The sequence below is a fragment of the Crocuta crocuta genome, unplaced genomic scaffold (assembly GCF_008692635.1).
Source record: "Crocuta crocuta isolate KB4526 unplaced genomic scaffold, BGI_CrCroc_1.0 scaffold396, whole genome shotgun sequence".
Classification (NCBI taxonomy): Eukaryota; Metazoa; Chordata; class Mammalia; order Carnivora; family Hyaenidae; genus Crocuta; species Crocuta crocuta.
Window position 1 is genome coordinate 2,397,233 of NW_027533259.1, and position 27,350 is coordinate 2,424,582.

General features: G+C 37.2%; 1 protein-coding gene across 2 annotated transcripts in view; it reads left to right on the forward strand.

Moving 5' to 3' along the window:
• Positions 1-27,350, forward strand: part of RELN (reelin) — a 527,959-nt gene that overhangs the window by 127,857 nt on the left and 372,752 nt on the right. For both annotated transcript variants that reach the window (XM_077746923.1, XM_077746922.1), the window contains exon 3: positions 22,686-22,821. In XM_077746923.1, coding sequence (XP_077603049.1) covers positions 22,686-22,821 — 136 coding nt within the window. The remainder of the gene's footprint in view (positions 1-22,685; positions 22,822-27,350) is intronic.

Genomic DNA, 27,350 nt, shown 5'->3' on the forward strand with positions numbered 1-27,350 from the left:
TCCCGGATCTACACATTCAGTTCTCAGTACTGTTGAAAGCAGTGTGATCCCATTCACTGATTTATTCCATATAATAATTGGCTTGCTTCACATTATAATTAAAATAAAAACTTAAGTACCTTGATCCCTTAGGGAATATAGTAAAGAAGTGTTAATGTATTTGCCTCACAGATTTCATAATATGATGAATATTAAGTGTTTGGAGAGTTGAGTATAAAGTTATTTTAGGTTTTTTTTTAGTCTTGTCATCATTAATTACCTTCTGCTATTGATAGAAACAGCTGGGGAATATTAAACATTTCCATTTATAGTAATGATATAATGAACAACATATGCTCAATTCAGTTTATTGTGGCTTGGCTTGCATGTTGAAAGCCAATAAAACAAGTAATTGTACTAATGCCTTTAAAGATGTGGCTTAATGGTTTACTTACATTGCTCTGACATTTTGTTCATGGGGATTTGAGGAATGTTAATTGTTGTTATTGTGCACATTAAAAAAACAACAACATTGAAGTGGTCTCAGTGTCTTCCAAGGGATATCTTCTCTTCCCTGTGTAATCTTTTCTCAGTGACCTGAAAGCAGGTCAGACCAGTCCAGAAACCCTATATATTCTGTGTTCTACTTATGCAGATTGTTGGAAATGTGTGAAAGATTCAACACAGGAACAATCAAGTGTAGAGCTCTGTACGCTTTGTGAAGAAAAGTTTAAGTGCCACAGTTATTTCACCAGGGGAACTCAAATGAAATTGGATATATTATATGCCATGTTGTTTAAAATCAATTAATATACTTACATTTAATCTAGAATTTGTGTTTGTAAGATTAAATATGACAAAATTAAGGGCACAAAGTGTTCAAAGCATTATCATGGTGAAATTGAGTGGCCATTTTTTTTTTAGTAGTATTAATGTCAGAATTATTTGCACACTCAAAAAGTACACAAAAGATGCATTGTTTTTCCATTAAGATAATCTGATAATTTCTATAGTCTTTCCTTCTGTCTACCCATTCACCAGACCAGTTTTTTTTTTTTTACACTTATGGTTTTTAAGCTCAAAGGATCAAATATTTGCTACATTCTCCTATGACCGGCCCACAGTGAAGAAGACCTGAAATACAGAATTGAGGGCTTTTATCTCTAGTCTTCTATTTATGTGTCCTGTAGGGAAGGCTGGGCTCGACCTTCATTTTGTGTAATAAAGTACTCAGAGATTCTTTTTCTGTAGGGCTAGTATTCATTTCTAAGGCCAGTTGGATGTAATAGGATCAATTAATTAGTAAATAAAATTTTCATCACACTGTCAACATTTGCTACAGTAAAGAATAAAAGCAGGGTGCCTGGGTGGCTAAGTTGGTTAGGCGTTCAAGCTTAGGTCATGATCTCACAGTTTGTGAGTTTGAGCCTCACGTTGGGCTCTGTGCTCACAGCCTGGAACCTGGTTCTGATTCTGTGTGTCTCTCTGTCTGCCCCTTCCCTGCTCCTGCTCTGTCTGTCTCTGTCTCAAAAATAAATAAACATTACAAAAAAAAAAAAAAAAAGAATAAAAGCTGTTGGAGCACCATTGCTTCCTTGTTGGAGTATCTGCATTTTATGTGTAAAAGCAATGGGTAATCAAGGTAATGAAATAAGGATGTATAGGAGGGGGTACATTAATGCCAGTTCTGGTGCAAGTAAGAAAGGAGAGGATTTTGTGAATAAGCTAACTATAATCAAATACTGTATTTTTTCGTGATGTTTAGGATTTATAACTGTATGTTTAAAACACGCACACACAAAGCCTCCAATACCTCCCTGAAAAATGTCTTATTTCTGAATATCTCTACTCCCAGTCCCCATTACAAGCCATCAGAGTACTTGGTTTGATTACTCAAATTGTTAATGTTATATTTATTAGGAATGCAGTTACCATGTTAAAGGTGAACAGGCAGCTATTGAATTACAGTAGCTAACGTTTATTGAATACTGTGTGTCAGGTACTGTTATAAGAGTGTTGCTTATATTAATTCAATCCTCCCAACAATTCTAAAACTCAGGTATTATTATAATCTCATTTATAAGTGAGGAAGTGGAGGCCTAGAGAGTTTAAGTCAGTCAAGGTCACACAGCTCTTTAATGGCAGAGGCAGGATTTGAACTCTGTCTGTCTAGTGCCAGCCCTGTTGTACTTAACTAAACACCATACTGCATCCTATAGAGAATATTCAAATGTAAAGTAGACATATATGTTTTATTTACTTCTGATTTTAAAAAATCTTTATTTATTTTTGAGAGAGAGAGATACACACAGTATAAGAGAGGGAGGAACAGAGAGAGAAGGAGACACAGAATCTGAAGTGGGCTCCAGGCTCTGAGCTGTCAGCACAGAGCCCAACAAGGGGCTCAAACTCACCAACTGAGAGATCATGACCTGATCCGGAGTTGGATGCTTAACTGACTGAGTCACCCAGGCACCCCCATCATATATATTTTTTAAATGCGATAGTTAACTTCTGGTAACATGGAAGGGGACTTAAAGATTTCCAAAGAGACTGCTAAACAGGTAGTTGTGTAAAACATTACTATGTTGTAAGTGAGATGGAAACATCCGTGAGGTCTTAAATAGAGATACATGTAGAAATTTAACTGGAAACCTCTACAGAGCCTTAAAGATGTGGCTTCTCTCCTCCCCCTTCCCCCTTCCCTGGTGACTTGTTTTCCTGGAGTAGAACAACTGATTAGCATATTTTATTTCTGTTGTTAATGCCAAGGCTGTTTGCCACGACTGGATTTTCCTGATTGGTGGCGTTTAGTACAGTGCTTGGCTGTTCTCTACGGAGCTCTTAGCTGTTAGCTGAAAATCATCTGCTCAGCCTCCCTGACTGTGAGCTCCGTACCTCCCACCTGGGACACTGGGCTCAGGCATCCACACACTCGCCATATGCGGACAGAATCGTGCTCAGCCTCTAGGGGCAACGCTGCAAATTAGAAGGTGAATTCATAGCATTCTGGGCAGGCCCTTACGTGTGCAAATCCTGTTCCTTGTAATTGGAATTGTGTTTGTAAATCTCTATACACCCAGGCGAGAATGTATTATACTCCTCTACCTTGGATGGAGAGGAAAAGACAAAATGCTTAAAAGAGGTCAAATTAACTTCCTCTAAAAACTGGATAATGTGGGTGGACTTTTTGCAGTCACTGTCTTTCATGAAATGTAATCACAGTTCTTGATGGAGTACTCCCCATTTCTCAAAAAAAAAATTTTTTTTTTGTAAGATCTTCATCCAATTATAGTTTAATTAGTGGTATTTCCTGGCTGTGCAGTCAGTCTTCAGAAAGAGATCTTGATGTCACCTCTTGTGACATCTTTATAAGGATCCATATTATTATAAGTTAACCTTTGTCTGGCTCTTATCAATAACATATGTTGGGGTGTGGTTGTGTAGTTAATTGAGTTGGAAAATTAGGTTTTTTTTTACTAATAACTTTGCTAGGTAAAATGGCTTTCTCCCATTTGAAGGTCTCTGCTGACAAATTTAATGATCATTACACTGTAACTATCTGTTCTTTTAGAGTTTACGTTAATGATTTTTTTGTTTGTTTTATTCATTTATTTTGACAGAGAGAGAGCAAGCAGGGGAGGGACAGACAGAGACAGAGAGTCTGACAGAGGCTCTACACTGTCAGCACAGAGCCCAACATGGGGCTCAATCCCCTGAACCATGGGATCATGGACCTGAGCTGAGATCAAGAGTTGGATGCTTAACAGACTCAGCCACCCAGGCGCCCATGTTAGTGATTTTCAATGTTAAAAAAAAGTATAGATGACAATAGGTACATATTAGTCTTAAAAAGTCTTGTGGACTCCTGCATGCAGTTTCTAAAGGCAAAGCTAGAATTTTTTCTAGAACTTTTTGTCAACTTTTTATTATTTTTTTCCTAAATTCTCTCTCCCCATCCTGCTGCCTGCTTTTCTAACTCCCTCATTATGTTATGTATTATTTACTATATGCACAGTACTTTGCATTTTAGGTAAGTTTGAGTTGTAAATAAGTATTTGGAAAATGAGTTACTCTTCCTTGATAGGTTCTTAGTAAATTGTAGCCTGTTTATCTAACACTGAGTCCCAGAACACCATGCATGCTTTCATAATCACAAACATAGTTCTCTGAGTGAGAACCCTGCAGCTCCTCGAGATTCTCTTGATTTCCTTGAGGCACATTGTGGGTAAAATTGGGTTCCCCAAAAATATATGTTGAAGTCCTAAACCCTCAGTAACACAGAAGGTGGCCTTATATGGAAATAGGGTCACTGCACATATAATGAATTAAGTGAAGATGAAGTCATACTGGAGTAGGGTAGCCTCATAATACAATATGACTGGTGTTCTTATGAGAAAAGCATGGCCAGACACAGAGACAGGGAGAATACCATGTGAGCATGGAAGATTGGAATGATGTTCCTCTAAGTCAAGGAATGTCTGGGGCCATCGGACCAGAGAAGGGCATGGAACAGATTCTCCATCATAGCCCTCAGAAAGAGTGTGCTGACTGACACCTTGATTTTGGACATCTGGCCTCCAGAAGTTGACAGTACATTCCTGTTGTTTTCAGCCATCCAGTTGGTGATACTTTGTTATAGCAGCCCAGCACCCCAATATGAGACATAAAGCAATGAATGCAGATCAAAAACCTTTCTCCTAAACACTGAAATTCCAGTCTTTTTCATGCCTTTCCTGGTCTCTTGCAGTAATTTTCCAGGTGTTGTCCTTGATGCTCTTTGGTTTGTACCCAAACATTTTACACACCACTACCACATTTGTATTTCTTTGTGTGTTTACACATTTCTGGAGGTCACTCCCCACTGGGCCTGCAGCAGTATTAATTCTTGACTGAGGCATTCAAAATCTTTCTAATTCTCGCCTCAACTGCCTCTCTAGCTCTTTCCATCCTGGGTCTACTGTGCCTACTACTGTATCCCAGCCACTCTCATTTCTCCTTAGTTGTCTCAGTGTGACCAGCACTATTCTACTTTGAGCACGCTGTTCCTTTTGCAATAATGATAATGATAATAATAATAAAACACACACACATACACACACACACACCCCCCAAGAGAATTTTACTTCCCTTTCAAGACTAATCTTAAACACTGCTGTAATAGTTTATTGATTCTTTGTCCTGAGTGGATGCATTTGCTGTCTCTTTGGGCTCACAAAATAATGTATGCTTTAAAAGAAGCATACTTAGAGTCATTTGCTTTGGATTATCAATATATTTGCATGAGTCTTCCATTGTATGAAGCCCTCATAGCATTGTTAACCCTTGCTGGCAGAAACCTGGCATCCTCACACTAGATCATAATTCCATAGCAGATCCAGAAACACATTGCTGATTGCAGGCTTCTGCTGTGCAACTCCTGAGATGCTTCCCATCGACCCCTCAAAGAATACAATAATGGACTCAAATCAAAGCCGTTTTTGTTATTGTTTTCATCACTATTATTATCTTTTGACTGACCACAGAAGGATAAGTTAAAATTTTGACAGTTTTCTTGTCTCAGACAGTTACAAGGGAGATGATTTTTCACAACAAATCTTTTAATCTTTTACTTCCCTCCCTGACCTGGTGAAGTCTCCAAACCAAATATAGAATTCCTCTATTAGTAAAATGTTTGAGCATACATATATAATTAAATATTTATCTGTTTACTTTTAATTCATATGTTAAATACGTATACTTTGTATATTATAGAACATTTAAATTTGACAGTAAACTTAAGTTCTAATATTTCCTTCCCAACTATAGAAATAAGTTAAGTCAATTCTTTTAAAAAATGTTTGGGCTGTGGGGCACCTGAGTGGCTCAGTTGGTTAAGCATTCAAGTCTTGATTTAGGCTCAGGTCATGATCTTGCGGTTTGTGAGTTCAAGCCCTACATCAGCTGTCAGCATGGAGCCTGCTTGGGATTCTCTGTCTCTCTTTCCCTTCTCTCTCTACGCTTTTACTGCTTGCTCTCTATCTCTCTTTCAAAATAAATAAATGAACATTTAAAAATCTATAAAAATGTTTGGGTTGCCTTTTCAGTTAGAAGCTGTAGGTAAAATAATTTCAAATCTAAAATTAAATTTGTTTCTTTCAGAGAATGCAAATTGGAAGTGATCTTTACCAAAAATATAAGAAGCAACATAAGATTATAGATTCACAGGGGCACCTGGGTGGCTCAGTCGGTTAAGCGTCCGACTTCAGCTCAGGTCATGATCTCATGGTTCATGGGTTCGAGCCCCGCATCAGGCTCTGTGCTGACAGCTAGCTCAGAGCTGGGAGCCTGCTTCAGATTCTGTATCTCCCTCTCTCTCTGACTCTCCCCTGCTCACGCTCTCTGTCTCTCTCAGAAATAAATAAAAAACATTATGAAAAGATTAATAGATTCACGTTAAATATAATATATAATACATAAATCCTAAAAGAAGCCATACAATAGAAATATATAATGATGCTAGGGATGAAAGAATTTGAATGAAAAAGAAGAAATTCAGAGGGTTCAAATAGCCATGATTTGTTATAAACGAAAACTATAGGGGAAAAACAAAATTAAATTTATCTTTAACAAATAACTTGCTTTATTAAAAACCTTTCTTGATGATCATTCACATGAGTATATATTCATATAATCCCAGTATTATTTTTTTTGACAAACTATATGCTTTGCTTAAAATCAAATTAATAGGTTATAATAGTATTTAAAATAAATATATTTTATCTAATCTGTTTTAAACATGAAGGGAATTTAAGAATTTTTTAAAGACTATTTTGTAATCATTTAGCTCATTTTTCTCACCCAGTATTCAAGTTTTTGCTTCACTGGAGTGTGAATTTTAATAAAGGGGTAGAGAGAGAGGGAGACACAGAATCTGAAAAGCTCCAGGCTCTGATATGTCAGCACAGAGCCTGACACAGGGCTTGAACTCAGACTGTGAGATCATGGCCTGAGCCGAAGTCAGATGTTCAACTGACTGAGCCACAATTTTAATAAAGTTTAAATTAAAGTGGTATATGTCATATTTTCATGTGATTTGTCTTTAAAAATGTATTAGTATTTTTTATGTGATTTGGAATCACATGAGCTGAAAACATGAAACATATTTCATTGTGAGATTTCATTCATTGTCAATGCCTTCTTATGGTACTTAAGCTTCTACCATGATGTAAATAAAGTGCTTGCAATAATTATAATATCTTACACGTTTAAACTGTATGTTTTATATTATATGTCATTTAATATTTTTAAATTTATTAATTTTATAATAAACCAAAGACTAGAGTTGTCAAATGCAGTGCCCTTATCAGAAAAAAAAAATTATTGGTTTTGTAAGTCAGTGGGAACATGGATAGAAATTTAGGGCTCCTAAAAAGTTATAATAATGTGGTAATAGCCAGCATTTATACAGTATGTTTATTATGTACTGGACATAGTTTGGAACACCTTACATACATTAACTATGGGACCTGACCAGTGGGACAGGTACTGTTGTTTTCCATATTTCACATGTGAGAAAATGATGCTCATCACAGTTTTCCTTTGACTGCTGTAAAATAAACAGATTGTTGTTCTTTTTGAGAGAAGGAAATGTCATGGAGAAGAGGAAAGCAGACTTGGAAGTCAGTTCATCCATTTAGCAAATAATTATTGAGTGGTGCTGTGCAAAATCAATAGGATCAAATCACTTTTAAGAAATTTTAATCTAGTAAAGAAAAAAAAAGTAAATGAACTGTGATAAGCATTATATTAAAAGGAACTATTAATCAGGGAAATTCAACTTTGCTATGGTAAAAAATTAACCCCCCCAATTGCAGCTTAATTCAACAGTTCTGTATAAGTTAGAGACCCTTCAGGGTAGTTGTCTTCCATGCAGGGACTCAGCAATCTATGATATTTCCATATGTTGCTCTGCTATCTCAGTGCATGGCTTCTATTGCCATCAAAGCATATTCTGTGCTTCAGTTAGGAAATAGCAGACTAATTTCTGCTTATATCCCATTGGCCAAAATTCTTCACACGGGCCTTTTAAACTACAGAGAGGCTAGAGCATGTGGGGGAGCATATAACTCTTTGATAAACAATAAATGCCTTTACCAAAAGGTATGTATAGTTAATTGGAGAAGGAGAAAGTTGGACAAGAGTTTGTATTCTACAGGAAGTTGATTGGAAAGATGCAGAAAAAGTCATTATAGAGACTGGTGAAGGTAATTGAGAAACAAAAGGTAAGGTCCTGGAAAGGAACTGTAGGAAATCGCTTCAGTACCACGGAGAGCTCCTGTCATATAAATTACTGGGATACCACAGGATGTCAATAGTAACTCCTTTATTAAGCAACGTTTCATTCCATAAACATCTATTATGTGCCTGTCATTGCTTTTGTGGTTAAAAAATTCATAACGCATGACTAACAATCTAATGGGGGAATATATATAACTCTATGTAATGCACTTAGATTCAGTAACAGAACTATTTTCTGAGTATTATGAGATCATGGAGATGTTCCTAATATTAACCTTGGATACAAGAAGGAGTTGTACAGGAGAATTTTGTGGAGGAGATGATTTATGATCCCATATGTGTATTAAGTGATGAGTAAGAGTTTAGCCAAGTCAGTAAAAGAAAGGGTACATAGGCTAGGGGTCAGCAAACTTTTTCTGTAAGTGGCCAGATAGTAAAAATTTTAGGCTTTTCAGGTCATAACAGTAGATCTCTATTACATTTTTTTGTTTGTTTTACAACTTTCAAAGTATAAAATCTCATTCTTAGCTCAATGGTAATACAAACACAGACTATAGCCCAGATTTGACCCATGAGTCATAGTTTACTGACCTTTGGTCTAGGCAGAGAGAACAAGAGGAAAACCAGAGGTGTGTGTATATAGCTATGTATGGTTTGGTCATAATGGAGCATGAAGCTTGAATTAGCATCATGATAAATGAGCCCAGAGAGATACATAGGGGGCAGAATGTCATGTTGTGGAACTTAGGCCTAGTTCTGTAAATATAGATAGTCATTGAAGGATTTAAGTCAGTGGAATGATGAAATCAGATTTGCATTTTAGAAAGGTATATATATTGAGAATGAGCCTGAGGAAGCAAAATGAACTCAAAAGAGACAGATTAGGGAATTGTTGGCACAGTCAAAAAAGAGATAATGAAAGCCTGAAATAAGGCCATAGGAGGAAGGATAGGCAAGAGGAGGCAGAATGGAAATGTTTTTGAAGTAACCAGAAGGACTTCCTTATTAATTGGGGTGGGGAGAGAGGTCAGTAATAATTCCAAGACTAGATAGATGGTGTTCCTTAACTAAGATAATAAATATTATGCTCACTCATTAATGTTCCTCCTTTAGCAGAAACTCTGATTGTGAAAAGAATCTCTGCCATTTATTGCAGATTTTTACCATCTGGAATCAGAAAGTAGAGGTCCATTATCTGTTCTGATGTGACTCCTTGGGAAATCTGTTAAGAAGGGTATGGGGGGGACTTTGCTTCATTCTATCAACTAGATTGACTGCCTTAAGCAATTTGTTTCCTGTGGCAGAATCCCTACTCAGAGTATGGGATAAGGAACTCAATGCATAGGTTCATGGACATAGTCCTAAAAATCATGGTTGTTTAAGGCTATCAGTAATTTAGCTATTTTTAGATCAAAAAACCTGAGAATTTTATAGACTGAACTTGCCCTTGATAGTAGGCCTATACCATTTATAATTTTCCAACATTTTTATGAAGTTTCCTGCATTGTGGATACCACCATTCCAAAACAGAATTCCAGCACTTCCTTTCTAGAGGTGAAGGCTTGTAACATAGTTTCCTCCTACTCTCTAGACCCACCCTCATGAGATTTGGATATAAAAGTGCAATATTAGCTGGGTACTGAGAATGGGGAAATCCATATTCAATCAAATGCAGTCATGGAAAGTTCTTATATAGTTTTTGGCATAGTTGAGGTGAATGTTCTGTTATTTTAGTCCAAATATGGTTGATGCCAAGGAGTGAGCGGTTACAACTCTTGTGTTATGTTGGATGGGTCCTGTGGACATAACTCCTTGCTGTACAGCATCCAAGTTTATTTCTCTGTATCTCCCAGAAAAGCTGCCTAATATCACTCAAAATTCCTTTAATTAGGTAGATTGTATTCTGTGGTTTGCAACTGAGAGTATAGGTAGTATACCTAGGGCTTCAATGACATTATGTTTTATATAAAATTTCATAGGATAGGGAAAATTTGAGGCAAATGTCTATAAAGGCTTATTGGAGGAATAATGAAACAAAACAAAACAAAAAGGTTGAGAAACACTGTCATAGACTAAATTGGAAACAGGGTCAACTCGCAGATATTACCATGACAGTATGAGCTATGATGGTCACAATACACCGGTGAGAAAGAAAGAGGATTCACTGTTGCTTTAAGATGTTGGGCATTTAAAGTCAGAAGACTGGTGTTATTCATTTAAACATTGATAAAATATTTGATAAAGCACTTTAACCTGGAGCTATTTCTATATGCTGCCAGTCTCTAGTTATTTAGAAATAGCCTTACTAGAGATAATTGTTTTAGGTCAGCCAATCTGGAGGTACAGTTAAGATAATCAGATCCTGTTTTTCATACAGAAGCTTTCTTGGATTAGCCAGGGGTTATCATGACCCTTGTTGATATTTGGTCTGGGATTCATGCTTAGTCTGGGTGATCTGCCCTTCACTTATTTATTTAAAGGGGAATTTTGTGTGAATGTGGTAGAAACAGAGAAGGAATGGGATATATTCTTAAATCTGCAAATAAAATTTCAACTTTTAATGAGCACTCCCAGTCAGTTTACACACACTTTAGCATTTAATTCTCACAAAATGAATTATTACTTAATCATTCTTATTAAGATATACTTATTACTTAATCATACTTATTAACATATACTTAATAAGATACACTTAATATATTATTATTATCCACATAATAAACAATAATGATCATAAAACTTAGAGTTTAAGTAACCTTGCTCAAGATCATACCACCAGTAAGTGACAGGACTGGGTCTCAAGTGATTAGTTGTTGTTATAGAGACTAGTAATTTTGGACAACTTAGTTAACCTCTTCAAGCCGTAGGTTCCTCATCTATAAAATGGGAATAATAATAATCCTTCCTAGGATTTTTAATGAATAAGTGGAGTTAATCTTTGCAATATACTCAGAACTTTACCTGCATCATTAAATGCTCAGAAAATGTTACGTGTTATTTTTCTGTCCAAGGTCTTTTCCTTCTTCTCCTCTACTTTATCTTCTTCCTCCTTTCAAAAGCTAGGATAAGCAGAGTTCTGAACCAGGAAGCTGGAGAATAATTCTGGTATTGCATTAAACTACCTAAATAGATTAGCTGGGCAATTTTTTTTTGGCAGGGAGGAAAGAGGAGGAGAGAGAAGTTTGAAAATACTGGAGGTGGCTTATAGGGCTTGGAGTTACTCCAGCAAGGCAACAGTCTGTAGTTTTGTTTTTTCTTAATTTTTTCTTATCTATTTATTCATTTGTTTATTATAGTAAAGTTACTTAACATATGATTTACTCTCAACAAATTTGTTGAAATGTTTGTTTGTTTGTTTGTTTAGAGAGCACAAGCAGGGGAAGGGCAGAGAGAGAGAAGAGAGGAGAATCCCATACTCTCAGATGGAGCCTGATAGGGGGCTTGGTCTTACCAACTGTGAGATCATGACATGAGCCAAAATCAAGAATTGGATGCTCAACAGACTGAACCATCCACATGCCTCAGCAGTCAACCAATTTTTATGTGCATGATATTGCTAACTATAACACAATGTTGTACAACAGAACTCTACAACTTATTCATCTTGCATAACTGAAATTTTGTAACTGTCAAACAGCAGCTCCTACAACTCAACAGTATAAAAACAAATACCTGATTTAAAAATGGACAAAGAACTTAAACAGACATTTCTGCAAAGATGTACAATAGCCAGTAGATTGGGGTGCCTGGGTGGCTCAGTAGGTTAAGTGTCCGACTTCGGCTCAGGTCATGATCTCACGGTTCATGGATTTGTGGATTTGAGCCCTGCGTCGGGCTCTGTGCTGACAGTTAGCTCAGAGCCTGGAGCCTGTTTCAGATTCTGTGTCTCCCTCTCTCTCTGACCCTCCCCTGCTCATGCTGTCTCTCTTTCTCTCCAACACACACCAGGACAATTCAGAGGAGCAGGCACCAGAGTGTGAGGCAGAATATAGTTCTGGACAGGTAGCCAATGTGGTACAGTTAGCTTGGAAAGGCTAGGGGCAGACAATATGTAGTAATTACCTGCCACCAAGAAGCTGTTAATGAGGGGGTGGTGGTGGTATGCAGTGTTAGGAGGAAAGGTGGCAGAGGTATACTTTGAACCAGTGAACTTTGCTTGGTGACAGAGAACTTTGGTTAGTGCCAACTTTTATATAGCTCTTTGGAAAGGTTGGTACTCTGTCAAATGCAGTGGGCACATAGACCTAAGTATAACTGCATGGTTTTGCCCTTTGGGGTGGCACTTTTGATCTAAAGATATCTCACATCATATTCAACCTATCTACCAAAAGGACAAACAGTATCCAATAACTATCTGAGGAGAAATTAAGGTGTTTTGGGGGTGCCTGCGTGGCTCAGTTGATTAAGCATCCAGCTTCAGCTCAGGTCATGATCTCACAGTTCATGAGTTTTAGCCCCATATCGGGCTCAATGCTGACAGCTCAGAGCCTGGAGCTTGCTTCAGATTCAGTCTCTGTTTCTGTTTCTGTTTCTGTTTCTGTCTCTCTCTCTCAAAAATAAATAGATACTAAAAATAATATATTTTTAAAAGATATTTTTAATAAAAGGTATTTTTTAAAAGAAATTAAGGTATTTGGATAGGGGATGGTGAAGGAGGACCTGAGTTTGCACTTAGAGGAGGGGGTCCTCTTCTTGCTTACTCTCAGGTTGCCAGGAGCCGCATCAGGCTCTCTGGATGGCAGTCACAGCAAGGAAGTGACAATGTTTGCAGCTCCTGCCATGAGAAATGAAAACTGGTATCTCCTTCTGCTACAATTGGCTCATATTGGATATAAGCCTACTGGTATTGACCAGGCCTCACAATATTCCATATCAGACCCATATTTTGAAAACAGATACCTCATAAGGAAAAGCATATTCCTGCCTTTACAAAAGAAATTTTGGATGAAAGCTCTATGGGGAAAATTGTCAAAAGGCTCTTCCTATGGGCCTTGCAGATCTGAGACTTAGGGGGTTAAGAACACAAGAATTACAATTGAGCCTGGCCCTGAGACCAAGGGCCTATTCTGGGGTTAAGAGCAAAACATAGTTATAACTTAGACCTTTGCTAATTGGTGAAACATAACAGTCACTTCCTCAAGGCCTACTTTCCACAAACACCCTCTCTTTCACTGGCAGCTGGGATGAGGATAGATAAGAGTAGCTAAAACATAACCCAGGGGCAAAAGACTGACCCATTCAGGGTCTCCATGTTAGTCTCCACAAACAAACCAATTCAGAAACATTCATCCTCTTGAGAGCCAGACAAAATACTCCTATCTATATACAATTTAACCTATATGTTATCCTATTTTTCACTAAGAACATTCTGTTATTTCCTTGGTTGGAATAATTCTACTATTGTTATCACAAAAGACCTCCCATTGTAAGAAATTCCTTTCTATGACTTCATCTTGTTGCTGAACCTTTAAATAAAGACACAAAAACCGACAGGACAGAGATGCCTGCCTGGTGATCAGAAAGAATCTCTGGGGCATCTCTCTCTCTCTCTCTCTCTCTCGCCGATACCGTCCATCCTTCAGGGACCCCTGGACCTGCTGGAGCTGGCTCCGGCCTCCGGCATAGTGGCACCCAAACTACGGACCTGAAGGTAATCTCTTTAAACTATGTTGTTTTCGTTGCATTAGTCGGGACGGTTAGGATTCCACTGTAGGGTGCCGCGGACCCCCCCCTGCATAAGATAAGTAGGGTTAGTTGGTGGATAATCAAAGAACTGTTTTTTAGAAGTTATGGGCCATAAAGAGTCTAAGGAAAGAAGACTCTTTATAGATATAATACAGAATGTGCTTACAAAAAAAGGGGCAAAGGCATCCAATTAGCAAAGGTCTAAGTGGTAACTATGTTTTGCTCTTAACCCCAAAATAGGCCCTTGGTCTCAGGGCCAGGCTCAATTGTAATTCTTGTGTTCTTAACCCCCTAAGTCTTGGATCTGCAAGGCCCATAGGAAGAGCCTTTTGACAATTTTCCCCATAGAGCTTTCATCCAAAATTTCTTTTGTAAAGGCAGGAATATGCTTTTCCTTATGAGGTATCTGTTTTCAAAATATGGGTCTGATATGGAATATTGTGAGGCCTGGTCAATACCAGTAGGCTTATATCCAATATGAGCCAGTTGTAGCAGAAGGAGATACCAGTTTTCATTTCTCATGGCAGGAGCTGCAAACATTGTCACTTCCTTGCTGTGACTGCCATCCAGAGAGGCTGGTGCGGCTCCCGGCATCAGGTGGTTTGCTCTCCATCACTGAATTTGGACAGGATTTCTTTTGGATCAGGACAGGGGTCTGCCCCAGAATTGAGGTGCTCCCACTTAACTGAGGTGCTCCATCTTGGTAGGGAAGATGCCAGTGCACATTGTATGATAGAAAATGTGTTCAAGTGTCCCTCACTAGCTCTGTTATCCTTACAAGTCACTTAAGATCACTGGTTCTTGACAGTTCTTTATCTCTAAAATGGGAATGATAATATTTAGCATATATAGTGCTTACTATGTGCTGTGTTACTCATTTAATCTTCACAGACAGCCTATTATCATCTCCATTTCCTTGGAGAGGAAGCTGAGGGACAGAGTTATTGAGTACCCTGCCCCAAATTCCACAGTTCTTTGGTAGTGGAGCAGGATCTGAACCCAGGCAGACTGCCTCCAGGGTCTGTACTGTCAACCTTTGGTGTCCACTATCCCTCCAATAGTAGTAAGGTAATAATATGGATAAAACACCAGGCACAGAGAAGGCATTTGGTAAAGGACAGTGCTGAGGGAATGGAGAGAGAAGGCAGCAACAGTAATTCTCACTTGTAATTGCAATGAGTGAAGAAAGAATCATGTTGACATGAAATAAGATCTTTTTATACAACTGACAAAAGGTGTGGAAATAGTATGAATCCTCCTACATTTCTAACTTATGCTGATAGACATACAATTTCAGATTTATTTTAAAAGGTTTTAATGCTTTTTTCCTTCTAGACTTAACTGAGACCAAATGCCTTTAAATCAGTTGTTTTAAAAATTAAACATACCCAGTGTATATGTGTGAGTGTGTGTGCACGAACTATTCACTATCTAGAAGCGCTACTTGAGAGCTATTTTCATATCCATTTGCATCAGGCTGGTGCTTCACAGATAAGGTGCAATAAGGATGTTTCCAGAAAGTTCTGTGATTACTTGTTGCCATATAATATAGTGTTTAGCTTTGTTGAAATGTTTGAGTACATTGACTTAACAAAGAAGGCAAATAATAGTCAAGTCAAATTCTGTAAGTAAACAGTTATTCATATTTAAATCAAATGGAAAGATTTTAAAAATGACTGAAAGGAACTCTATAATTCATTTTCTCTAATCACTTACAATATAACACTAACTTTCCAAACTAGATTTGCAGAAGGGTCTATTTTTTATTATGTGATGGAAGTCTTTAGATACCCCTTTTAAGAAAAGAGCAAATGATAAAAAATAAAAGCAAATAGAAATCATCTTAAATGTTTTTCTTATCTTCCACGTCTTATGTAGACATAAGTTAATAAATTACTAAAATTTCCTGAGAAAACATTCTACCATATTTTCTGAAAGTGTAAAGTAATATTTTAAGTTTTCATCATTTTTATGTATGGAAGTTACATTTTTCACAAACAAAAATCTATAATATTGATGTACTTGCCTTTTCTTTGGAAATATCTCATCCACAGATACCTCAGTTCTGAAAAACCATGAAAAATAAACCAGAACATGTTTCTACCCACTAAAGCATGAACCATGGAAAATTACAAACTAAACAGATTTGAGTGAGCCACACCTTTAATCTATAAAATACAAAATAAACCCAAAAAGAATGTGTCATTTTCCACACTACATTGGTTATTTGGGGTAATAAAGTCTTTAGTGTGTTTCCTAGAAATGAATAGCCTACATTTTTGTGAGAATCTGTATATTTTATTTTAGAGTTGGGGGAGATTATAGAAATTTTAGTTACAGTTCTGAAGATCCAAGGTGTGCACATTAAAAGGATAGAAAAGTATTCCTATGGGACAATGGAGTTCATACAAGGTTTAGTCACAAACTTAAAATAACTGAAGACTTGTCAAGGAAAATGACATCTCAGAAGGCAAAGTAATGTGTATCACTGTCTTAAAAGGAATCATGGAAGCAACTTTAGAATAATTAAAGACATCATGGGCCTAGTCTTGCAGAAGTATAATGTAGATAAAGGAAGCTCTGGTACAGATATATCTCCTTCAACCACAACTTTGATTAAGAAGACAAATATTAAGATATTTTTAAACTTGATATCCAGTGGTGTGAATGACTTAATGAATTTAAAACACTCATACTATGTCAAAGAGTTATACTGACTATTTCTGTTTTTTTAAATGTTTGTTTATTTTTAAGAGAGAGAGAGAGACAGATTGTGAATGGGGGAGTGTTAGAGAGAGGGAGACAGAATCCGAAGCAGGCTTCAGGGTCTGAGCTGTCAGCATAGAACCCGATGTGGGGCTTGAACTCACAAACCATGAGATCATGACCTGAGCCAAAGTTGGATGCCTAACTAACTGAGCCACCCAAGCGCCCCTGACTGTTTCTTAATATAGAAATTATAACTAGATTGTGAATATTCTGTTGTTCAAGTATATATACACAGTATTCAAAAGGAAAATGTATTTATAACATAGATGCTTTAAAACTTTGCTAGACAAATTACCTATCTTGTAGAACTTCAGAGTTTGAAATTATGCTTTCCTTTCTTTGCCCAAAGGTAGATTAGGAGAGCTATACTTCTTGAAGTGATGATTTTCTCTCATAGTCCATAGTATGCTTCAAAAAGTATAGCTTTTTTCTCTGAGGAAGAAGTTCCCCATGAACATTTTTTGGATAAGAGTTTATACATAACCACACAATGAACATAAAGTCTTTAGTATTACTACAGATACACACATATACATATAATAATACATGTAATAATTACCTGTATCTCTTTGAGATACAGGTAATTAAATTCTATTATACTTCCTATTTTCCCTTTTCCTAGTAATATTAAAAACTCAATATATATCCCATTATCCAGCATGCAGCAGGGAAAGCACCATCATAAATTTAAATTCATTATCAAATTCAAATTTCAGTTATCCCAAGAATAGGTTCCCAAATCACATACATTAATTAGTTGGCATATGTCTTTCATGACACAAGCCATTAAGAAGATCACTATGGCAGATGCAGTAAATTGTGTTTCATAGACCCCTGGAAGCTGAGTCTGACTGCTCATTCTCCCAGTTCTCATTTTATATTTGCACCTCTGTGCTTGTTGTGTTTGCCTTTGTGAGACATCCTCCCATCTTTCTTCTGGTTAGAGTGTACTCAGAGAGCCATGGAACTGGAGCGGGGCTTAGTGATCACGGACCAGCAGTTCACAGATGTCAGAACTGAAGCTTGAGAATGGGTTCCCTGACAAGATCATGCAGCAGTGCGTGGCAGGGTGAGGGACAGTCTCTTGGTTCCCTGCTGCCTCATATAAATAAAAACAAATACAGGAAATCTTGGCTTTTCTCTCAAGACTCAACTCCAGCCTCCCTCTTTAATATCTGACTGAATAGCAAGGACACTGGTTTGAATTCAGGCTATACTATTCACTTTCTCTTTGAGCATGAGTAAGTTCTTTTATCTCCATTGTCTTTACCTATCAGGGTCCTAATAGGTAAAGAGAAGATAACAGCTCCTACTTCATAAGGTTGTTAAGAGCCTCAAATAAGTTCATATTCATGAAACACAAAACGGCAGGCCATACATAGTAAGTGCTCAGTAAGCATCATTATAATCATTATGACTGTTTATATTAGTGACTCTTCTGTTTTATACTTTTCACAAATACCATTCATTTAGCACTTACTTATTCTCCAGATGTTTTATTTAGAATATTAGTTTGCTCCAGTTTTCTTTTTCCAGCTCAGGTGATTTCAAGATAGGGATTATGTCCTATGTGTTTTCTATGTACTTCCACAGGGCCTAATAGAATGTTTAATCCAGAACAGATATATTGTATGAATACTGTAAATACTGTTTTTTTCCTGCTGGTTGATATTAAGATGAATGGATTTCTAATTGTTGTAACTGGCCAACTCTTAGATATTTTCAAAGACAATGCCAATTAAAATGTGGTAATCCATATGTCCATCCATAGATGAATGGGTAAAAAAGATGTGGTATATATGTGTGTATACATACATACATACATATATATATGTATGTATGTATGTATACACACACACACATGCACACACACAATATAGAATGTTAGCTGTAAAAGAAAGGACATCTTGCCATTTGCAGCAACATGGATGGACTTAGAGGTTATAATGCTAAGTGAAATAAGTCTGATAGATAAAGACAAATATCATATGGTTCCACTCATCTATGGAATTTAAGAAACAAAACAAATGATTGGGGTGCCTGGGTGGCTCAGTCGGTTGGGCATCCAACTTCAGCCCAGGTCATGATCCTATGCTTCATAGGTTCGAGCCCTGCGTTGGGCTCTGTGCTGACAGCTTGGAGCCTGGAACCTGCTTTGGATTCTGTGTCTCCCCCTCTCTCTGTCCTTCCCTTGCTTGCACTCTGTCTGTATCCCAAAAATAAATAAATATTTTTTAAAAGGAAAGAAAATGAATAAACAAAGAGAAAAAGAGATAAAAACACAGACTCTTAAGTACAAAGGACAAACTAGTGGTTGCCAGAGTGGAGATTGGGGTAGGGTGGGATGGATAGATGAAACAGATAAAAGAGAGTTAAAAGTACACTTGTGATGAGCATGGAGTAATGTACAGAATTAGTGAATCGTTATATTATATACCTGAAACTCATATAACACTCTACATTATATTATTATTATATATGTTATAATTATACTTCAATTAAAAAGTAAAACTAAATAAACTGTGGTAACAGTATAATATACTCGTGCTCTTTGTTAAAAAAGCAAAGAGCATAGCACACTCATAGTGTGTGAAGGTACATAAAAGGGGCCCCAGAATACATGTTTGGGTAAGAATAGTGGGTAAAGGATAGGATAGGATATTTTGCATTACTATCAGGCCCATTGTGTCAGTCACTCCTGGATGCTTCCAAACTGGATATTGGTACCATGTCTATATTATTCTAAACCCCAAAGCCTGGACAACATTTTACTAAGCCACATTTTTAATGCATGTTCTTGACTACACATTGGAATTGCTTGGTGAGCTTCTGAAACTCCTAAAACCGGCTTTATCCCAAACCAGTTGACTCAGAGTCTCTAGGAACCAGAATTTATTCCATCTCTTCAGATGGTGCCCCTGTGCAGCCATGTTGGAGAGCTGCTGTGCCAGACTGTTGGATTTCAAAAATGTTGTTCTCTGGTGTATTTACCCAGAGTAGGGGACGATGTAACTACAACAATATAGCAACTTTATAAAAGGTCATGTAGTAGTATGCAGCCTAGACATTGACTCACTTTCTAGGAGAGGTTTTGAAGAATAGGGAGATATTTGAGTATGAATCCTGTTACCAACGCTGTGAAGGCCTGAGACCTTAGTTTATTTGATTCATTTCCCTTCCCACATGATTGTGGCTGGAACTTTTGTTTTCCTTTTTGGTCAGGCTGACTCCTGAAGCTGTGTCATTTTCCACACACACAGAATTTCTGCTTTATGCCCAACCAGAGTTGAGTGGCAGTTCCTGAGTCAGGGCCACTGTGTTTCCTGTGGCACTCTGTGATTTCCCTGGGAAGTCTCTTATCCTCCCTAACCTTGTGGTTTCTCTGACTCAGTGAATTTTGCCTCAAGACACAGCTTAAAAAAATGAAACCTTGAATGTGAAAAAGGGCATCTCTGGAATATGTCAAAATATATAGACCTGTTTTTCTATTCCTTTGTCCAATATGACCTATACTTATATTCTAGAAGATTCTATTTCACTAGGTAATGTACCATATGAGATAGAAGTTCTGTTGTTTTTTTAAATTTTTTGAGTTAAATCATTCTTGTATTTATTGAGAAAAACATTTCTTAAATACCTGTGATGTGCCAGGCATTGTGATACTTGCTTGGAATCTAAAAATTAAATTTGCAATCTCCCACAGATTTCTTGGAAAGATGCTCAAGTGCTATGATGAAGAATGTATGAACTGTTAGGATGACATGTAGGAAGGGCACCTATCCAAACATAGGGGGCACTGTACTAGATATTTCTATGTGTATTGAATCATTTAATTCCCACAATAATTTTAGGATGGAGGGGACATGGTATTTCCATTTTATAGGCAAGAAAACTGAGTCTCAGAGATAGTAAGTCATTCACACCTAAGTTCACAAATCCAGGAAATGAATTTTTACTTAATTGCTCATTCCTGGCAATGTTTTTATTCATGTTTTTATTAATGAATTTTGTTTTTAGAGCATGTGTAGGTCACAGCAAAATTGAATGGAAAATACAGACATTTCCCATGTACTCCCACTTCCCCCACAACTCCCCACTATTGGCTGCATCCTGCACTACAGTGATATATTTGTTACAATAGATTAACCTACACTGACACATCATTACCACTCAAAGTCCATAGTTTACATTAGGATCACTCTTAGTGTTGGGCATTGTGTGCATTTTAGCAAATATGTGATGACATGCATCCACTATTATAGTATTAAATGGAATAGTTTCATTGACCTAAAAATTCTCTACGTTCTGCCTATTCATCTTTGCCTCTCTCCTAACTCCTGGCAACTAGTGATCTTTTTAATGTCTCCATAGTTTTGCCTTTTCCAGAATGTAATATAGTTGGATTTATACAGTATGTAGCCTTTCCAGATTGGCTTCTTTCATTTAGCAAATTGAATTTACTTATCCATGCCTTTTCATGACTTCATAGCTCATCTCCTTTAGCCCCAAATAATACTGCATTGTTTGGATGTACCACAATTTATTTTTCCATTCACTTATTGAAGGATATCTTGGTTGCTTTTCAGCTTTGACAATGATGAATAAACTGTTATATACATCCATGTGCAGGTTTTTGTGTGGACAGAAGTCTTTCATTTGTTTGGGTAAATACCAAGGAGTGTGAATACATATGGAAAAGTATTTTATTTTTGTAAGAAAATGCCAAACTGTCTTCCAGAGTGGCTGTACTGTTTTGCATTCTTACCAGCAAGAGATAAGAGTTCTATTCCACATGCTCACCAGCATTTGGTGTTGTCAGTGCCTTGCACTGTGGCCATATAGTAGTGAACTGGCATTTTGTTGTTGTTTTACTTTGCCATACTGTAATGGCACATAATGTTGAACCGTTTTCATATACTTGCATGTGTGTGTCTTTTGGTGAGGTGTCTATTCGTGTCTTTTGCCTATTTTTAAAAAATTGAGTTTATTTTCTTATTATTGTGTTATTGATTAGTATTTTATAACTGAAGTAAACCTAAAATAATCATATTATTAAAAAAGAAAAAAAAAACATCTCCTGATAGTTCAGCAAGGAGCTGACCTGGTGCCCGCAGCTCAGTCATGGTACTCTCGTGTGGAATATAAGCAGTTTTACAGAATATCAACATAGGATAAAGCCACCTTAACTGATGGCTTGAGCCAAAAACAAGACCACTTTGTAATCATCCCTGAACACAGACATAATCAAGAACATGGTGCAAATCACAAAAATGACCATCTCCCTCTTGGTGCTAACATGACTCTGCTGCTTTTTTATCAGTCACAACTTTAGGCTATGCCATTCCTCATATCTCCCAGATAAAAATGATTAAGATACTCCGTGATAAAATTGTCCCACTTTCTGATAACACCACATCCAGAAGCAAACCTACCTATCCTTGTAACCTTCCCAACAGGATTAGGAGGTCCCAGGATGCAGGACTTGCAGTACTAAAGTCAGGAAATTACCAGGACACATTGATCACCCTCCTCTCTAAAATAACTTAACACCCGCACAAATATTTTAATAAGGCCTTGCTAATATCCTCTTACTGAGGTACTTCCCAAGTAATTACTCAGGTAATTCCCAAAAATATTTAGTCTTGTTTGCTGTAAATGATTCCAATAAATCCAACCTCATCATATTATAGGTGTGGTCCAGGTGGCCTTTGGTGACAGACTAAGACCAGTCAAAAAAATCAAGCAAAGCAAATATAATAAAGTTAAATTAGTAGATTATTGCTTAACAAAAATGTTTTAAATGATGAACATCCTTCTAACAACACAACGGGCAAAAATTGCAAAGCTTACAGGAAAACATGATGAATCTTAGCATAAAAGAAAAATGCCCAGAAAATCTTGTTCATGCCATGATAAGAAAGACTTTGTTTTGTTTGTTGTTATGACACCCTCCCTTCCTTTCTGTCTCTCAGGAATCATGTCTGACCACCAGTTCGGTAACCAGTTTATGTGCAGCGTGGTGGCCTCTCATGTGAGTCATCTGCCCACAACCAACCTCAGCTTTGTCTGGATTGCCCCACCTGCTGGCACCGGCTGCGTGAATTTCATGTAAGTACCCAAACTGTCTGGGGCTGTAGGGAAGGCACATATACCTCTCATGGGATTACATACAGGGTAAGTATTAAAATGTAGTATTTCAACAAAGTTGACCTTAATTAAAGCCACTAATCTTGGTATCAAAAAGAGGTCAAAATCATAAAAGAGGCTACTTCAGCAGTTTAATTTTGCATCTTTCTTTATACTTCAGGGGTTCTAAATTGGATTTTAGCTGACAAAAATATGGGGCACCTGGATGGCTCAGTTGGTTAAGCGTCCAACTTCAGCTCAGGTCATGATCTCAAGGTTCGTGAGTTTGAGCCCTGCATCAGTCTCTGCTGTCAGCACAGAGCCTGCTTCAGATCTGTTGTCCCTCTTTCTCTCTCTCTCTGCCCCTACCCCGTTTGTTCTCTCTTTCTCTCTCTCAAAAGAAATAAACTTTAAAAATATACAACAAGATAAAATTATGTGAAAAAATCAAGGCAGTAGGGAAATAAAGTATAAAAACAAGTACAAAAAATACCCTGAGGGTCCATACATGTTTTGGAGGAAGATCACAAATTTAGCTTTTAGCTTTCTGGCCATTAGTGCCAAGAGAGAAATGGAATCAGTTAGGTGATTGATGGTGGTAAGGAATCAGGGAGTCATTAGAAACTTAATGACTCTTTCATGTGCTTTCATTAAGAGGAAGCTGGGGAATGCAGTGAGCATTGTCCCAACAGCATCCTTAGTTATTAACACTGCACAGTGGTTCAAAGGCTGTGACTTGTGACATGTCTCTGTAAAAACTATATCCTTACCCCTGGCCCAGAATCACTACTCCTTATACTTTATAGTCCTACCTTTTTTATACCATTTTTTTTTTACTTCTAACACATAATATAATTATGTATATTATTTATTGTCTGTCTCTTCCTACTGAAATGCAAGTTCCTCGAAGGCAAGAATTTTTTTTCTGCTTTGTTCACTGATTTGCCCCAACTGTCCAGAACAGTCTCTGGGACATTGTAAACATTCATGAAATATTTGTTCAGTGGATGTGTAGGCCAGTGGGATACAGCCAAAAGCAGTACAGAAACAGCTATTCAATGGGCAGTCAGGCAAGAGAGCTGGAAGGCATCTTGAATGGTTTTCGATTCTGAACCTTCTGCTCAAAATTCCATAAAACCTGCATCCTCTAAAATTTACCACTACCTTTCCTTCCCTATTAATAACAGAGTTCAGTGTCAAGGGTCCCTATGGCTCCCACATCACTGATTATATACTTTCTGTCTATTCTCTGGGTTACCCACGCTGCAAGCATCAGATTAATCCTGCCCAGCTGATTGACATTTAATCCTATCATTTCTCCTTCAGAAAGTTGTTCATACTTGAGCCTTTTCCTTCCAGTACCTTTTGCTAAGATGATTACAGTAGCTTTCTAAATGATCTGTTCACCTCTAGCCTATCTCCTCTAGTCCATCCTGTACATTGTCGTCTAGTTTGTATTCCTAAGGCACAACCTTGGTCACTTGAAACTTGGATACCTTAAACCTCCTTTCTGAAGACCAGCCCTTTGGCTTGGGTTTGAAGAGTCTCCCCAGTCTTGTTGCTTATCATCTTCTCTCTTATCTCCCACCTGATGAACTTCCTGATAGGGCACAACTCCCTAAACATTCCTTGCTTTTCCTTTACCCCAGAATGCTTTTCCTCTCCACTCCAGTTATTAAAATCCTACCCATTCTTCCAGACCTGTTTAAAATTCCATTTTATCTAAAGCCTTCTAAGACATCAGCAACAGAAGTGATGTGTACTGTTGCATTTTGTTTGTAACTCTATTATAATGCTGATTACATTTTACTATATGCTTATTGAAGTTAATTTAATGCCTTTGTTATCAGATTAGATTGGACAGGGATACATTTTTATTTCTTTGTGATTTCCCCCATGCTTGGTACAACATCTCACACATAGAAATCACAGAAAACGGTCAGTGAATTAAATGATGTTCAGTGTTCTCCTTTCCTTTAGTTTAATAGTGATCTCTGACTCCTTCAGCACACTCTATCTTACTCACGTTGGCACTGCAAAGGATAATTTAAATTCATGCTATGCATAACTTCTTCATCTAAAACAAGAATTACTTTTCTGAGAGCTGGAGCACAAATAAACCTATGTCAGCATTATACAACTGCCTATTTCCAAATAGATGTACTTTTGAATTGAATCTGTTTACAAGTGATATTTGATGGCTTCTGGCCTCACTGTTTCCAGGGTATCAAACTCTATTTTCTTCTGAGAAGTAACTTAGATAGTTTTTAAGTTTTAACCCAAACATGTTTTCTTAGAAAAATGCAGTTTGGCCAGAGTAATATTTATTGATTGAGAAGATGTCCGTATGCCCTCACCCATATTTCCCCATAAAATTTGGTGATGCAATTTGCACTTTGTGGCATTCTTAAACAGTTAAGTATGTGCTTATTATAAGCTATACCTGCTTCCTATGTGGTCAGGCGCTTTTGTTGACCTCTTTCTGATTAGTTTATGAGAGACTACAGGAAAACTAAAGATCGAACTTGGACCACTGAAGAATTTATTTGAGATTTTTTGAACTCAGGTCTTGCAATTTCTTCCCTTTATTTTTTCCTACAGTATTTATGATGTGCTCAGTAGAGCTAGTTAAGAGTTAGTATCTGTAATTAGTATGTGCCCAGAAATACTTGAAGGGGATTGTTAATATTCAACATTAACTTTGAGTATTAAATAAAAATAACACAAAACCTATGGCATTTGGTTATAAATATACCATGATTGTCTCTTTTCTTACTAATCCCCAAAGTTAAAGCTGTCATTTTTTAAGGCAAGAAGAATTAAATTTTGGAAATGGAACTTCTGCTATGTTTATAAGCTTTTGTACTATGTTTTATGTAACTTTTTTCATCTTGTTAGTTACTGCATGTCATTAGTTAATTTTTCACATGTGTTTTCTTTTTTAACTGGGCTCTACATCTCCCAAGGTCAGGAACTATCTATAGTATTTTTATTTACCTAATAGTTCCTAATACTGAAACTATGGACAATAGTAGGCCCTCAATAAATACTTCTTTTTTTAATTTTTAAGATTTTTTAAAAATGTTTTTATTCATTTCTAGGAGAGAGAGAGAGACAGCGTGAGCAGGGGAGGGTCAGAGAGAGAGGGGGTCACAGACTGCAACAGGCTCCAGGCTCTGAGCTGGCAGTCAGCACAGAGCCTGATGCGGGGCTCGAATCCACGAACTGCAAGATCATGACCTAAGCGAAAGTTGGACACTTAACCGACTAAGCCACCCAGGCGCCCCTAATTTTTAAGATTTTTAAATGTTATTTATTTATTTATTTTGAGAGAGAGAGAAAGAGCGTGACTAGGGGAGGGGCAGAGAGAAAAGGAGAGAAAGAGAGTCACGAACAGGTTCTGTGCCGACAGCTCAATATGGGGCTCAATCTCACACACTGTGAGATCATGACCTGAGCCAAAATCAAGAGTTGGATGCTTAACCGACTGCGCCACCCAGGTGCCCCAATAGATATTTCTTAATAGCTAATACTGATACCATATTTCATTGGTTCCAAGATACCGATTTTTCTTATATTTTGGAATCTCTGAAGTATAGTTGCATGTTACCTTTGAGGGCATCTTACAATTGGCAGTCCTAATTTTATTTCTTAATATCTTACAATTGATATCTTGGATTTGAAGAAAACCAAGGCAACTAATATTTATCATTTACCACCTACTTGGTCTCACTAAAGTTGGCAATTAAATTGATGCTGCACCCAGCTTAATAACCCGATATTAATACAGCAGATGTATAATGCATACTCTGTGATTTTAAAACCTAGTTCTCTATTTAAAATTCTTTAAAGTTTATTTATTGAGAGAGATAGAGAGCTGGGGAGGGGCAAAGAGGGAGAGAGAGAATCCCAAGCAAGCTCCATATTTAACATGGAGCATGACATGGGGCTTAATCTCACAACTGTGAGATCATGACCTGAGCCAAAAACAAGAGTCAGATGCTTAACTGACTGAACCACCCAGGCATCCCTCTATTTGAAATTATTTTTTAAAAAATACCCAATAGTAAGAGTTATAGAACATTTGAACCAAAATCCAAGACAATTATATAATGTTCTCTGTGTGCTTTTCCTAGAGAAGAGTAAATGGCCCACTGTCTGACTAAACCAGATTTTATTGATAAACCACTTAGCCACAAAGTCATTTGGGCCATCTGTTTACTGGCTTTCTCGTTAAAAATAATCAAACAAGAGAGAGAAGGCAGAGGATGGCCTGAGGATAAAGTTGCTGACTGTACTGGTACAGATGTATTAAATGGGTCAGTAACTGAAATTATTTTGTCATTAGTTTTATGATACCTGTTGATATCACATTTTAAGTGATAATTTCACTCAGAGAACTGTTTAGTATTCAGATCTTACATCAGTATGTTTTGTCTTTACTTTTGTATTTGATTAGGCTTGAGTGACTAGAAAGCCTCAGGTTTAAAGAGGCATTTAATTACCCAAAT